General features: G+C 41.9%; 1 protein-coding gene across 1 annotated transcript in view; it reads right to left on the bottom strand.

The window, feature by feature from the left end:
• Positions 1-9,871, bottom strand: part of tsc22d2 (TSC22 domain family 2) — a 31,088-nt gene extending 21,217 nt beyond the window's left edge. Inside the window, exon 1 of the mRNA XM_086224266.1 lies at positions 7,566-9,871. Within this exon, the coding sequence (XP_086080392.1) occupies positions 7,566-9,172 (1,607 nt within the window). The 5' untranslated portion in view covers positions 9,173-9,871. The remainder of the gene's footprint in view (positions 1-7,565) is intronic.
• Between the last annotated feature and the right edge of the window lie 6,223 nt (positions 9,872-16,094).

Raw genomic sequence — 16,094 nt, forward strand, 5'->3', positions numbered from 1 at the left:
CGTAAACTTAAAAAGATAATTGAAGGAAGATATCTGCGATATGACGCGAAAGTAAATGATATCATCTGAACAGACATGTTGGGGCAAATCCAGTAAAGAAGCAGAGGGCACCGTCTGTTTAATGGTTGAGTTTTCAAATGAGTGAATAAACCGTTACCAGTCTCCCCAACCACAATGACTCATGTCCGCTTCCGTGCCAATGCCTGCTTGTTTTAAGAAATCTGTAAATGTTGATGAGTGCAGACACTTGTGACCAAGTTGACTTAAGAACCAAAGAGGAAGAAGTCACTGGAGGAAGCATTTGCCTGAATACAAAAACAGACATCAAAGCAAAGCAGGAAACTGAGGTTCTTACAATAAGTTGAGACTTTCTGGGGTAAAGAGAGAAACAAAAATGCATCCTAAAGAATTTTCATCGTAGATACATATGACCTCCGTTGGCTTTCACAGCAGGTTGTTTTTGTGTCTTAGCTTACGAGCTTAACTAGATTCCATCATGTGGTCTAATATATTTGTCAATATGAGTCCATAAAAGATTTATTGGTTTATTCTAGTTTCATTGTGTGTGGACTCATGTCCACAAAACAGAGTTAACACCCCTTTGGGAAGGGGACTAAGGGATTTGGCGGTTACAAGAAGTTTTGAAAGAGGCTGAAAAAAGCTGCTTCACCACAGAGATGCAGAGTTGAAGCCAAACATAAGCACCCACTATAATCTCAAATTCTTCCTATCGTCACTGTGGAGCCTCTCTTTGGTTACAGCTGTACTCTTTTATCTTTTAACCTGGATATAGTTTTCATCTCGTAATGCTCACACTTCTGCATTGTTTTAAAATACCTTAAACTGAAAAATGCCACTGACATGAAAAGGACACATAATTCTGCAATGATGATGAAACACTTAAGTGTGGACACTTGAAATGAAAAAGTACTCTATTGTGGATGTAGCTGATCCCACATGGTCGCATAAAGAAACTCCATCAGAACTAGAGAACAGATGAACCGTCACAGGCACCAGTGAGCCAGATCAGTCCTCTAAACCCACTGAAAGCAAAAGAACACAGAATGAAGAATGATGACTCAAATGCAGCTGGCTGCCATGCTTTCCACACATCCTCATTACTAACCATACAGACATCTCTTGCTCCAGAGGGGGGCTGAGGCACTGAAACCTTCTTGTTGAACCCTTGTTTCCCCATTCTGGGAGGATGTATGGTGGGTGACACACAGCTCCACATTTTTTAAGCAACTGATAAATTAATTTAGAGCTCAAGACCTTTAGTCCCCAACAGTCACATCTCTTCCTGTGCGTCAGTGACGAAGTTCTGATCTGTGGTCCAGCCTAAAAGCCTTCCTCAACAGAAATGCAGTCCGAGAATGGCAGGATTGCAGCACTGAACCCCAACTGATTTGCATTTTCATTCTTCTTCCTTCCCTATTGTGCTTTGGAGTACACTTACCCACAAATGACATTTCAACCTTGATAAATGTTTTTCATCAGTGATCAACTGACCACTAATATCACCAACATTCCTGGCATAAGGTGGGATGTGTAGGCTGGAACATCACACATCTCTTATCATCTCTGACCACCCACCCCCACCCCCACCCCCATCCCCACTGTTGCAAGCACGAACTGGTAACAAGGACCTGTCAACAGGTTTTCCCTTTAGTCAGAGGGCTTCCTTTCAAATGAGTTGGTGCATACTTAACATACTGTAACCACTTAAAAGAGGGGTCGAACCTGTTCTGTTTTCAGACCATTTTGGAAAAGCCAATAAACACCAGCAGTTTACACACTGTGCTCATTCCTGGAACAGCATGCAACATACTCTGTGGCTGATTCAATGGCCTTGCTTCAGCACAAACCAAGTTAGTTGTGGTCGGCCGCCAGAAGCGTAGTTGTTTACTTGCTTTGGCAGGTCCACTCTAATTGGAAGTGATCCCCTGACCACATCTCGCTGTGATAACAGGGTGGGTCCTGCTCTGGTAACTTATTCAACCACTTTGCCTCTTCAGAGCTTTGAAAATGAAAACATAAATTCATGCAAAATCATGTTAAAAGTAAATTAATTTTGAAATCAGTCCAACAAAATTCACTCTGCCACCACAAAAAAGGTAATTACTTTTGTTGTGACTATGTGTAGGACTGTGGTAGTCAGGCGTGATAGTCTCTGTCAGTGGGGGGTATTTTGCTTGTACACCAATGCTGCTGATTGCTCAACACCAAATCTTTCACCTCATTTAAAAAGGGGAAACAAGAGAAGTCTGAATATAGTAAAAGGTTCTGATGAAAACAAAGAAGTTCTTATTGATTAAACCTACAAACACAATGATATGACTGAAAAATGACAGAGTGCATCTGCTACTGTCAAGCAGCTGTATGTTAACAGGTAAGGTAGGGAGAAAACTAAGAGTAGCTATAGACAGGCCAGCAGTCCAGCCTAAAAACAGAGCAGGTGAAGACACTGTATTCTCCTGGCTGAACCCCCGGGGCGTCCAAATGTCACGGCCACACAGGCATCCAGAAATTTCTCCCTTAGATATTCAGGTAGGTCAGTTATCTGCGGAAAATAAGTTGCCCCCTTGTTTCCAGGCACTGCGGCAACCCAACCAAAACCCCTAACACACACAAACGCCCTGTCCCAAACTTGACTCTCCATCCCACACTGTCCTCACTCCCTCCCCCTCAGACTTGTCCAACTGCCAAAAGGTAAAATGGAGAGTGGGAGGCGCAACACTACAAACACTGAGCACGCGCACATTCAGAGAAGGAACAATGGTGGCAAGCTTTTGAACAATAAAATAAGGTGGAATATTTATTTGTAGACCCTATGAGGAAAATAACGCACCCTCAAGGGATCAGGACAAAATACTATGTGCCAAGATTGACTTCACATTTAAAACTGGACAGCAATGCTTAAGTGATTGATACTGTTACAATAGTTTATCCCTGCACTTCTTCACTGTACTCAGAATGCAAACACTAATCAAAGCAAAACAAGATTTTTTTTATACTCTTGAAGTATCTACTACATAACAACACTTACCAAACTCCTACTTACATCAAATTAATCCAGGGTTATTTAATAACAGTCTCTTTAAAGACAGCAGACAGGAAGGATTTCAATTTTATATAATATGACCCACACTAGACCTCATCTCTTGCTGCATCACTGTTTTCACAACTGCTTCGGGTGGCTGTACAAGTGGACAATGTCCACCAATTCTGACCATTCAAAAAGCTACTGATCAGATTACACATTTTCGTGACATTCAGCCAGCGTGTGTGATGGGGGAAGTGGGGGGGGGCCGCATGATTACACAGTGACATCAACTGTCAGCTATCACACAAGCCGAGGGGGTTAATGGCCCAAGTTCATTGCCTTATTTGCTTTATATCAGCGGCAGTCTTTGAACCTAGCCGAGACCAGTGGTTTGTAAAATCGTGCAGGGGACTGAATGGGGGGGGGGGGGGGGGGGGTTGTTAAATCTATACAACCTATACAAAGGTTGTTGCATTTCATACTCTTTCACAAAAGGTGCAGGAGGGTCACTTTGAAAGTGCATCCAATCTCTGTGCAAACAATGGGTGTATCACTTCACCAAGATTCTTCTTTGTTACACAAGTGACAATGTCAAGAGACACAAAAAAGTGTAATTTATCTCTTAAAGTCCTTTTTTTGTTGAACTGCCTCCAGAAAAAATTGCAACCAACTGAGTCGAGCTGTTGCAACAGAGTGTGTACAATTTAAAAAAATAACAGAGGAAGAGCCAAATAAAACAAGACTTTGTTATAACAGGTGATGAAAGGTGTGTGTGCCATCATACAAGTGCGTGTGTGTGTATGTGTGTGTGTGTGTGTGTCTGTCGACTTGGATCTGACACAGTCCACATAGATCTTTATGTAAAAAGCAACAATCATATGAAACGGCAAATAAAGCAGTTCAAACCTGGGTGATGAATACTGGTGACTTATCAATGGCAAGAAGAAAAATGCTCCATGAAATATTGAATTCAATTCAATTCAAAAAACATTTTGTGAAGTTAATTCCATGATTGTCCATAATTAACTTCAATTTACAAATCAATTGCACACATTTGTATTCATCTTTTAAAAATTTACCTCAAGGGCACATTTTTCAAGTGTTTAACGTGGAAATTGACAAATGATTGCTGTATGGAAATAAGCAATATTAAATCAATGACCAAGGCAAAATGATGAATATTGTCCTTAAAAGCTTTTAGTGCAAGACACATATCCTCAAAGAGTCAAATGGCAAACTCAAGTCCAACAAGCCTGCCAAAGTAAATAACTACCCACTAATACGGGTATTCACAAAGTCCAACTAAACTACTATCACAATGAAACCGGACAAGCATGTCAGTCACCAGAGAAGCTGCCTACTGAGGGATTTGTGCCAGCAGCTGTTTGACACTATTCAAACATATGTCATCACAGTTGATCACAATGGATCTGTCATAGGGCCTGTGTTGTTGTATCCAACCAATTTTGCTCCGTCATTAAAAAGATCCTCTGTTGAGTTGAATTTGGAGGCTGAAACTGAAGAGGCTATTTGCAAACACTTTTCAAATGCAATGCATTGCATGCGTTTTCAAACAACAGCCGTTCCCTTTAGAAGCAGATCTACTTCCAACACGCATGTGGAACACAGACTCCAAGCGGACTCCAGAAAGAAAACATTAGTAGTTTGGGGGGGGGGGGGGGTTCCACAGCTGTCTGTGTGTCCGTTGAGCATTACAGAATATAGCACTATAGCCATCAAGAATCAGTATGGCATGCAATAGTTTGGTTTTTTAACCTGATGCCTCAAAGGAAAAAAACAAGCAAATGAGTGCAGTTGGTATAAGTCGTATTGCTACTGTGGAAAATGAAAATCTGTAACCATTTCAGTTCTGGTAATTAACTTATAAATGATGACGATATTTAGCATGTCTTCTCAGGAAGGAAGACCATGTTTGTGCAGCCATGTTCCGTTGTAGCTAATGAATCTAAATATGGCCAACAGTGACGAGTCCTTTAAACATTTCAATAGTGACAGTGGGCTCCACCATTAAGAGACTTGCTGATACATTTTAGCGTTATGGTTAATGTACTATTTCTCCCTGAGATTACAAGTAGGAACCAGTTTTCCTTAAACAAGGCTGATATCATAGGAACTTAGGCTTCTACAGGAGCAGATACTCTCGATTCCTAACCTGCTTGCTTGTGGTGAGTGTAGTGTGTTACAACATTATAGCTAATAATCAACTTGTCTATGGACAGTATGAATGGGATTTTCACTTCCAGAACCACACTGTTGAGCTTTAAATAAATACAACTGAACTGAACTGAATGAAAACCCACTTGTACATAACACCTGTTTACTTAGCATAGTGAGCACAAAATGTTCCGCCAGCCCAAAGCTTCAGCTTGTCAAGTGGCTAATCAGCAAGTAATACTGTACATTGTGGCAAAACAATACATATAATCACAGCAAGCCAATCTGTCCTGAACAGTCTGAAGAGCTGTGGTTTATTTGGATTCAGGTCAGTTCTGTGTTAATATCAGGTACCTTGTGAAATATACTCGAAGAAACACAAGCCAAGTGGCTATTTTGTAGCAAATTTGACACTGCACATAAACAGTAACAGTCAAGTGCAAAGTTTTGAGTGTCAACAATCTGAACAGCTCTGAAAAGTCCTCCCCAGTCTGCTTTTTAAAATGAGCTACTGTGTCATATATGAATTTCTGCTTAGGTGATAATAATATTTCACATGAGAAATTTGTGAGGCAGATGGGGCTTAGGGAGACAAAAGTACATACTCCTGTGCACCAATCCTGATTTTAAAACATTTGTATCAATCAATCAATCATCTGCCAGTCAAATCTGACAAAAGAACACACTGTACAAGTGCAGCAGATTCATCAAGTCACAGTGAGATGCTTTTAACTCAAGCTGTGTCTTCTTTGTTAATTAACATGTCATGTTAATTAACAAATAACTAATATTTGAATATGTAGAGAACAAGCAGCGGCATCTAAAAAACCCTCACATCTCAGTAACAAGTTAGTTAAGCTGCCTTGTCCCCATGGACATGAATGGGCTTAATGAGAACTTGAGTATGAGTGCCAGCAAATGAAGCAGATATAGTCCTGCTGATTCAGTCTGGCAATGACATCGATGCCACACACACACACAGCAGCTCACCTGCCATCAATGCCACAGGTGTGTGTGTGTGTGTGTAATGTAGACATGCGTCTGTGTGCCCGTCTGTCCTCTCCACCTTCCTGACATGTCCTGTCTTGTTGCCAGTATTACCATAGCTACACAGACATCCAGTGTTGTCAGTCCACTTTCCGTCTCTCATTCCCTCTCTCTAATTAGGAAACAGGCACCGGCTGTTCCTCTCATGAATGCAGGGAGAACACACACGCCGTCTGCCTTCCGCACATTATCAAACTGTTTGAGATGCTGCTGGGAGAACGTCACTTAGTAAACAATGATTTGCTTCCTAGATATCAGGACTACGAGCTATATAAATCAGGCATCTACCTCCTAAAACACACACACCCCTCCTCCTCCTCAGGATGTACCATTAATAAGCACTGACGAGCAGAGCACGCTGACAAACACTGAGGCCTTCATAAATACAGGACCGTATGCACGTGTGAGTCGACTAAAACTCTCAACTAGGTCATTCTTGGCTCAGACATCACCTCTTCAACTCTCTTCTACTTGCTTGGAATGGCAACGCTTCAGCTCAAGCTGTGCGACCCTAAAAATAGCTGGTGTGTATATATTAGAAGAGTACTGTAGGCAAGTAAGAGTCAGTCTTTACAAGGTTTTACATGTGGGAGGATGGGCTGGGACCACTGCCCAAGGCGAGTGTAATAACTGTCTCTCCTAGACAGGCAGGAGAATAAGAAACCAGCCCCTTACATGTGGGGAGTCCCTTCTCAGCTACAAAACACAGCTACTGAGTGTGTTGTAACTTATCCAAGAGCTTGTTAATGCTCCCCTAAACCCAAACACCCTGGAAGGCTGAATAGAAGCTTAAGGGAGGGGGCTCAGTGGCTCTACAGAGGCAAGTTACTATCCAGGGTTTAGTGCCTGTTAATGATAAAGACAAAAAAAATTCCTTCAGTCTCTGCCAGCTAAAACTGGCTCAACAGAACTCGCAATGTACCACTTTTCAACAGCACAAAGAGAAATATGTTTTGTTTTATTGGTCTTTAAGTATGAACAAATACTTCCAGTTATAGTGTACCTAATTTTGGCAGTGGTGAAAGGAGAGGCATTCTTATGGTGTGTGTGAAGCATGACCACACTGCTGCAGAATGCAACAAGAATGTTTAATATGAGGGTAAAGTTCTAGATACACATTTATTACCTCCTCCGATCCATTTCAACACTTCTGATTTAATTTCCTCAAAGACATATGCAAACAGACGTCTATGATGTATTATGGCTCTACCACCTGCCCACAGCTGAACAGAAAAGTAATTATGTATGTATAGATGAACTATTTTCACAGGTTTCTTCACAATAAATTCTCTCTTACCTGTCCTCATCCCCATCCATGGTAATATGGATGCCAAAGAGGGTGTTGACAGCAGGACTCTGCAGGCTGAGGCCCTCAGTGATGAAAGGCTTCACACCATCTTTCCCTGGCACCATGCTGACGCTGGGCTGAGGTAGGGCATCAGACTTCTGCCTACTATCTTCTGCCTGGTTACTGAAGCCAGAAGGAAGGATTGCGGTGACACCTCCATGGGCTCCTTGGGGCTGGAGATTTCCTACAGTGCCAGGTACCTGACTTGGCACACCAGGAGGAGTGCTGGTGGTACTGGGCACTGCGGCAGGCACATTCTGGACACCACCGTGGGAGGTGGTGGTGACGGAAGGGGTGGGTGCAAGGCCTAACCCTCCTGAAGGCTGAGTCTGGTTGACAGGCTGCTGTTGGCCACTTCCTGGAAGGATGGGAGCCATGGCTGGTGTATTGCCCATGTGAAGTATGGGGCCCTGGGCTGAGGATGCCTCACCACCTAGTCCCTGGGCTACTGAACCTGCAGGCTTGATTACAGGTGAGGAGCCTTGGCTGGCTGACACGCCCATTGAGAGGGACGCCATGGGAAGGTTCTGGATGTTTGAGCCAAAACGCTGATGATGATAGTCCAGCTGGCCAGCCAAGGCACCAGCGGGATGGTTAGAATAGGCCATCTGCTGAGCCGGTGTGGCAGGAGGCATAATGGGGGACTTCTGCTGCATGGCAACTTGGTGCATACCATTTAGGCTGTTAGGTTGGAAGGTTTGGGGAGCAACAGGCTGTGCATTGGCCTGAGCTGGCTGTGGTTGATGTGATGCTGTAGTCGTATACCCTGTGGGCTGAAAGGCACTTGATCCACTCCCAATCTGGGGGACCAAGCTATAGCCTTGCTCAGTGGGGTGGGCAGGATGTGCAACTGAATAGCCACTATCTGCAGAATTCTCCAAAGCCTGTGAGGAAAAAGTACTAGTGGTGACCACAGAGTTGCTTGTGGCCCCTAACCCACTGTCCCTGTCTATACTGTCAAGGGTTACAGTAGGCTTTATGCTGTCAACAGTCCGATTAACATTTGAATCAGAGTCTTTCTCATAGAACTCAGTGCAAGTCCATCTGCCCCGTCTGAAGGGCTCTCCAGTACCATGGTCAAGTTTAATGACCCTGAAACGGGAACTACAGCTGGTGCTCACAGGGGCTGCATGAGCCACACTAGTAGGGACAGTGGCAGCAGGGGCCGTATTGATGCCTGTTAACGGATGGGTGGCTGAGCTTGGAACAAAGGGTTGAGTTACAGCTGGCACACTTCCTCCTACATTATGTGGGGTGACACGACCAGTGCCTATACTTTTATAGGAGAGTCCCCCATTGACAGGAGCTGTCAGAGACGGCTGGCCCTCCTGTGACTCTCCAACGTTGTTTAAAGTTTCCTCGGATGAACTCCTGTCACACACCCCGAGGTCCGCCCGTGAAACGTCAAATATTTCCGACGACACGTCCTCTGTCCGGGACTCGTCTGGATCGTCCAGGCTCTCGGTGTCGTCGGTGATGCTACTGGCCGCCACCTGAGCCTGTGTAACACTCGTGATCTGGAAACAACTTTTCTTTTTCGCTGGCATTTTCGACATGTTGACTGTCTACGTCAAGCCTGTCTATTTCCAGATGAAACGAAGTGTTGAACTAATGTCTTAATAGGAAATTCACAGCTGAATGATATGACACAGGCACGTACCATCACAGGACATTTCAATGCCGTTCCTGGTCCTCTCTCTTGCTCAATAAAAGTGTCACAAGCCGAAGCCAGACAATCAGAAACTCCTGAGACTTTGCGCTGTGTCCGGTCACAGCTCTCCGGCAAACGCTGCGTTCCCCCTCCGTCCTCACTGATACCCGGTCGGCCTTCCTTATGTCCCGGCAGCGGAGTGGAAAACAGGCCCTTGTCAAAGTTCTTGTTCAGCAGCTGCCACTAGTACTTTAGTCTGAGGCGGGCCCGGTCGCTGAGCCCACTATCCTGTCTCTCCTTGTATTATTCGCCGACTAGCCGAGTTAGCCACTGTTAGCTAGTTTTCCCTGTCTTAGTAACAGCAAGTGCAATATCATGATGTAAACAGTTCCATCAGCGCTTCAAAAAGAATATATAATCCAGCAGTACTCAGAGAAAACGTCTCTAAGTCGTTGAAGTTTAGCCTCTTGCGGTGTGGACAGCTCACTTCTGGCAGCTGCTACTAGCAGCTAGCTGACAGACATCCGCCACTATATAACTCAGGGGTAGGAAGCTAACGGGCAGCTAGCTGCTGCCTTCCTCTCTACCACTCGACAAGATGGCAAGAGCCAGGTGCATTCTGGGAAAGGAGGTCGAAATAATTTTCTTTTATTTCTAGAATGCAAGCAGAACCTAAATTCTATTTCTTATCCCGGCTCTACTGAATTGTCGAAGGTGCATATAAATGTATATATTTTTATATCAAAATTAATACCGCGTTACAAACCTATACGTCACGTCCGGTAAGCTCCCACTTGATGGAATAAGACGTAACACATCAGAGTTGCGACGAATGAACAGTTGCCCTTCTCTCTCTCTCTTAGTGTGAAATTAGAAATAATATGACAAATCTGTAGGCTCATGCTCCAAACTCCATAAGAAACCTGTGGAAACAGGAGATCTGTTTATTGAAGGGTTTATTTTCTTTTCTACCATGGATCCTTTGACAAATGCAGACAGTATTTCCAGTGTAACCAAATCTACCACATTAACCAAATTAGTAAAATGATGCACAAAGAAGACGAAGTTTTACAACTTCATCTCTTTTACTTTAAAAATGTGTGAAAAAAAATTTATGACTAACCACTCACCATTTTGGAACTACATACAACATTGTACATGTCCCAAATTTGGTACCCCTAAATTAATCTGACCTTATTTTATTTTTTAAAGATTGGAAATATCCTTCCAAAATTGTTGGGAGCGTATGGACAAATGCTGATCACTTGCTCCCGCTTTTATAAACCTAAACCAATGATTGAAAAATGCCTCACAGGCAGTTATTTCTTCATGATGGGGGCCTTGGTATACCTGGGTTTCCTTCAGGGGATTATAATTAGCTTTAAAGATACCCAAGTACAAGAAGTCCAGTTTATGATCAAGACATCTGTCTTGTGCACCAAAAATAACATCAGTAGTATCTGGGACCAATTTTTCAAAAGACCTTGATTGAAAAACTTCTTGGAATGTGCAGACATGTCCTTTAAATTCATACACAGGTCTTTTTCAGCCAGCCATTATCTTGCCAAGTTAAAAAGGGACATCAGTGTAAACTATTCATTCCATAATCCTTGAAACACTTCTTCACTTGTTTTGGCACTATAAATAAGTAGTACATTTGATATTTATACTTATCTCCCAGAAGGAGATCATGTGACCATCAACGCTGGCTTGTCTGCCTGTCAGGATAAGTAGAACTTGCCAATGGATTTTGATTCAATTTTGTATAAATCATATTTTGAGGGATAATCCTTCAGACTTTGAAACTGAACAAGAACTGGATCAAAAGCCGATGATTATGGCTGTAACTGAGAATTCTTTTCATCATCAATAGTCTGCTGATTCTTTGATGATGACTATTTGATAACTTGTCGCAACTCTATTGATGATGTCATTCGGTGGAAGTATGTGCTCTCCACCTATTCTCGGGTCGTGACTGACTTTCTTAAGGCCTGGAGAATGTTTGGTTTTAGTCAGTGTGATGTCAGTTCTTTGCGCAAAATGTCACATCCACAAATCAATATTTAATAACTCTCAACCTAACATTTCATAAACTCTATACTCTCAATCAAAAGATAGAAATCCTATCATCAAAGCTCCTTTCAATGAAATCTTAAGACTGAATCCCATCCCTTTGCTTCTTGTTTTGTTTATCTTGTCCACTTTATTATTGATAGGTAGCACTTGAGTGTTCAGCGTTGACTTTTGTACAATAAATCATGTTTGAATCAGATTTTAATCTGGAAATCTTTATTTTTTAAGAGTGCAGCCATGACTCAGACTGTTATGAATTCCACTTCTGTGTATTTACAGCTTTATGTGTGACTGTTATGTCTTTACGTGCGCGTTGCCAGGTTTTATGTTGTCTTTGCAAGTAAGAGTCATTGAAAATGCGTGCACACTAAAGCTACCACAAATTACTTTTCCTGATGTATTACATAAGTTCGCAATGATAAATCACTCAACTTACTTCTTGTGCGTGAAATTAAATTGTCTGTAGATTATATCACCAGCACCTTCACTGTGGGGCAGAGAGACACAGAAGTTTTTGATCCCTAAGGAGGGTTAATTCAAGATTCATTGGCCAAAATCCCTAAAATCCCAACTTTTGCTGTCAAGTTTAACAACACAGGCTTTGCCATCTGCCAAACCACATGATAATATAGACAGAATTTGCAGCAGTGGTATTTGGCTGATGGCCAGCGTTCACGTCCAGCCCAGGAAGCAGGAAATTCTTCATACATATGGCCCATGACTATGGTGACCCCTAAGGGTACAGCTCAAAACAAAACACATTCATCCATTAAGAGAAATACACTCTTGCTATGTTTTGGTATTTGGACTGCGTTCTCCTCCAGCTTTAATATTTAATATTGCATGTGTTTTGACTTTATGAAGCCAGTGTTCATGACGCAAATATGAAATATGTCCCAAACAAACACATTGAGAAACAGGCACACCCTTACACGTTCCCCTGCATACAGCCACACAGATCTAGCTGGCGTCCTCTCACATCACAGGTCCAAAGACTGAGACTGTATGATCACTACCTCTTTGTTCAACTGAATGTGATAATGTGACACACAAATCCTAATGAACAAAACCTCACATTGCCAGATTAGAACTCATTAAGATTGTATTGTTCAATAGGATTTCCAATGAATGGTAATTGCTGTATCACAGGATCCACACTAACTAAAAGCGTGATCCTTCTTAGTCTGAGCTGTGCAGCTACATGGAGAGGACCCCGGTTCCTCTTGTGAGGGCAGAAATGTTAACAATTGGGACATGGAGAGAAGTGAGAAGGTTTGGACATGGATCTGTGATGCAATTTGTATCAAGAGACCAAAACATCACTTCAGCACGCTGCTCAGGTGATTTCACAATTCACGTCTTAATTCACATGACCATGTGACTCATACGTGACCTCAGCAATTCTCATGTAACATCAAGGAGGGAATGACCCTCCTCATGGAAAAGACAGAGTCCTTTTGAATAAGAGAAGTGTTGAACCACAATCCCGGATCTGACGGTTTTTGTCACGTCCGGCGTTGAATTTACTCTGATACTGACTCTTCAGCAGCGACCTAATTGTTATTGGTCATCGTGTCAGTCAAGACACCTGACAACCAGACATTTTTTCTCGAGAAAAACACATGATAAAAACACAAGGAAGCAGGTCATACTGTTGACCTACAAATAAGAATCCACTTTTTTTTTTTTTTTTTTTGGTCACACGTTTATATTTGTGAATGATGGTTGGATACTTTGAAATCTGTCAATTTGGTGAAATTCTTTTATCATGACCTCCATCTCAATAGCAGATATGACCTAATTTCTGTATCGTGCAAGAAATTTTTCACATCCGCCATCGAGGGTCTCCCTAGGTTTTCAAATGATTAAAATGATGATTGAGAGGGCTGTACACACAATCGAAGTTTTTTTTGTTTTGTTTTGTTTTTTTGCAAAGTCAATATTGTTAGAAATATGATCTGGTAATCTTGTCACAGATTACATACAGACGTTGTGAGTAAAACCTGTGAACCCTTTGCTTAGGAGGAGGTGGCGTAGCGTCACTGTGTTGCTCAATCACACTTTGTCTGGCACTCCAGCGATCAAACGAGAATTTTCAACCTCAAGTCTTTAACCCACAAAGTAACTTTTCCTCTTCTACTGCACTTTTGTTGTTGGTATGATACAAACAACCGTTGTGTTTTCATTAGATCTTTGACACGGGTGATAAAAACTGAGGATGGAAATAGCTATGCTGTATTATTCCCCTGACATGACTGACTAATCACTGAATTACATGGTTACATAATGTCCGGGTGCCAGCTCACAAGGTCTGTCTGACAAAAACAATTTCATGCAGTCCTCAGATGAGACACTGGAGATGGAAAACAACCTAATATATGGGTTAAAAGTCAGTAATTAAAAGTGGACTCTTATTTCTGCTGTATTTCAGAAAGGGCTGGGGAAGCTGATAAAACGTCATACATGTGACGATGATGACTTTGAACGTTATACGAGACACCATAAGACTGCTTGGTCACTTTGAAGGTCCGAAATGACTTTATGATTACGAAGTTGTATTTATGGAGGGTTTAATCGGTATAAATAGGTCAGTTAGCCCAGTTTAAAGATTAGATATTTTTATATTACTCAAATACACCTCCTCTCCGAATGGAAACGACACCTTTACACACCCTTATTGGTGATCTGAGTCCAGACCTTCCCAGCACTGGTTGAAGTGTTTGTGTAGCTGGTTGTGTTTATTTACACTGGTCCAAAGCCGAAGACTACCAGGCTATGTTGCAGTACGTCACAGCCCGGCACGCCGGCCACTTTCAGTGTGCCACCGCAGGAACAAGACAAGCCTTGTACTGTCTGTATTTTGGGGCCTGGGGCCCTGGCCAGTGGTCACTTTCAGCAGTCCAACCTGAGAGACCTTTGGCCTTGTCCAAAGCACTTTGAGTGCGAGTGAACATTCAACAAACAGGCTGACTAAACACCATTCGGCACTTGCTATAAAAAGAGTTTCCCCAGAGAGAAGGATACAAGGGTGTTGGTTCCAGGCAATGAGGCCAGCCTGAAACTGAAATAATGAAAAGTTGATGTGAATTTATTAGGTTCCTTTACAGAGAAACATACCTCTGCTCGTCTGTTTATTTGTCCATGTCTGACTATTAATACGAACAAATCACCATCACATGTGTGTGTTCAAGGTGCATCGCTGTCCCACTTTTTTCCGTATAAGCTGCCCATTAAACTCCAAATATACTCCCTTCCCAGAACAGGCTCAGTGAAAGTCTGGCGTATTTTGGGAGATCAGTGGGTGTATTTTTCTGTTTAGCGCTGAGGCTTGCACATTCCCTCTGATATTTTTCAGCTACTTCATGACTTCTTTAAGAATTGGTCTTTTGAGGGGCTTTTGCAACAATATCCAGAGATTATGTAAAACTGGGTGTGAGCTATGATAACTGATGTAATATGCAGCTTTTCTGCCTGTATGATGCAAATATGAGACACCTTTTACTAACAATCTCAGAACAAATGATCTATTATATAACACATGTACATGTATACCTTTTTGTTCATATCTCCTTAATTTCACCAGAATTATAAACAAAAAAACTTGATGGAATGGAACCCCCCCCCCCCAGAAAAAAAAAAAACGTGAAAAATTTAGAGAAATTTAGTTACATGTCTGTCTATTACTAGCATCTTCAAAAGCTTTACTGCTTTAATAAAGCACATTTAAAGACACTTTTCATAGGTAAATTGTCATTAAAAAAAAAGCTAAATACAGAAATTATCATGGAGATGTGTTATTAGAATATATTATAGCATGAAAGGTTCAAATCATTTTTATGGTCATAAAAAATCAAGCATCTGATCTTCTCATTTGCTCAGAGTTTCATTAAGAAAATTGAAAAAGGTGAAAAGATGTCAAGGGGACACATCGAGCAGGTGAGTATTACTAACAGTGGAGTGTGGCTCAAAAATGAAAAAAAATTAAAGAAAATGACAGATAGGGATGCTATTTAAAAAAAAATTGGCTCACAGGATTATTTTTCTTCAAACAGTTCGGGGCTACATCATGTGTGTGTGTGTGTGTGTGTGTGTGTGTGTGTGTGTGTGTGTGTGTGTGTGTGTGTGTGTGTGAGAGAGAGAGAAAGAGAGAGAGAGAGAGAGAGAGAGAGATGGATTTGTTTAACTAAGCATGGAAACAATAGGCCTACAGAAATCTCCCACACCCTAACTGGGTGGAATGTGAAAAGTTCAGAGTGAAATAATAATTGAGTAAATCAGAAATCTTTTTGATCCGTTTCCTCTTTGTTTTTGATTGAAGCTGCTGCATGATGATGGAACTCCGGAGGTCACGATGCCAGAAGAGAGGAGCTTTAGAGAGGAAGAGGAGAAATGTTTTAAGTGGAAAATTTGTACGTATCAATTCAATTTCCGTGCTGTTTATCAGATGACCCTCGATTGTTCACCAGAATATATCGGCTGAACTCATCTTAAAATGTTAAAGTTCATCATAAAATGAGAGAAATGTTGCCAATATGTGGTTGTTGGGTTTTTTTTATCTCTCCTGGGAAATTCACTGAAATAGCAGCAGTAGTTGTTGAAAAAAAATGGAGAAAGACTGCACCTGCGTAGGTTAATGTGTGTGTGATCACCTGTCAGCGTGTGTTTGTACCCAACATTTCAGCATTTCTTTCTCTCTAGTTAAACAGGTAGGTTTAAGTCGCCCAGGTCAACTCACGACAGTAGAAACACAAACT

The sequence above is a fragment of the Aulostomus chinensis genome, chromosome 14 (assembly GCF_037954235.1).
Source record: "Aulostomus chinensis isolate RoL2024-O1b breed Wild chromosome 14, RoL_Achi_v1.0, whole genome shotgun sequence".
NCBI lineage: Eukaryota > Metazoa > Chordata > Actinopteri > Syngnathiformes > Aulostomidae > Aulostomus > Aulostomus chinensis.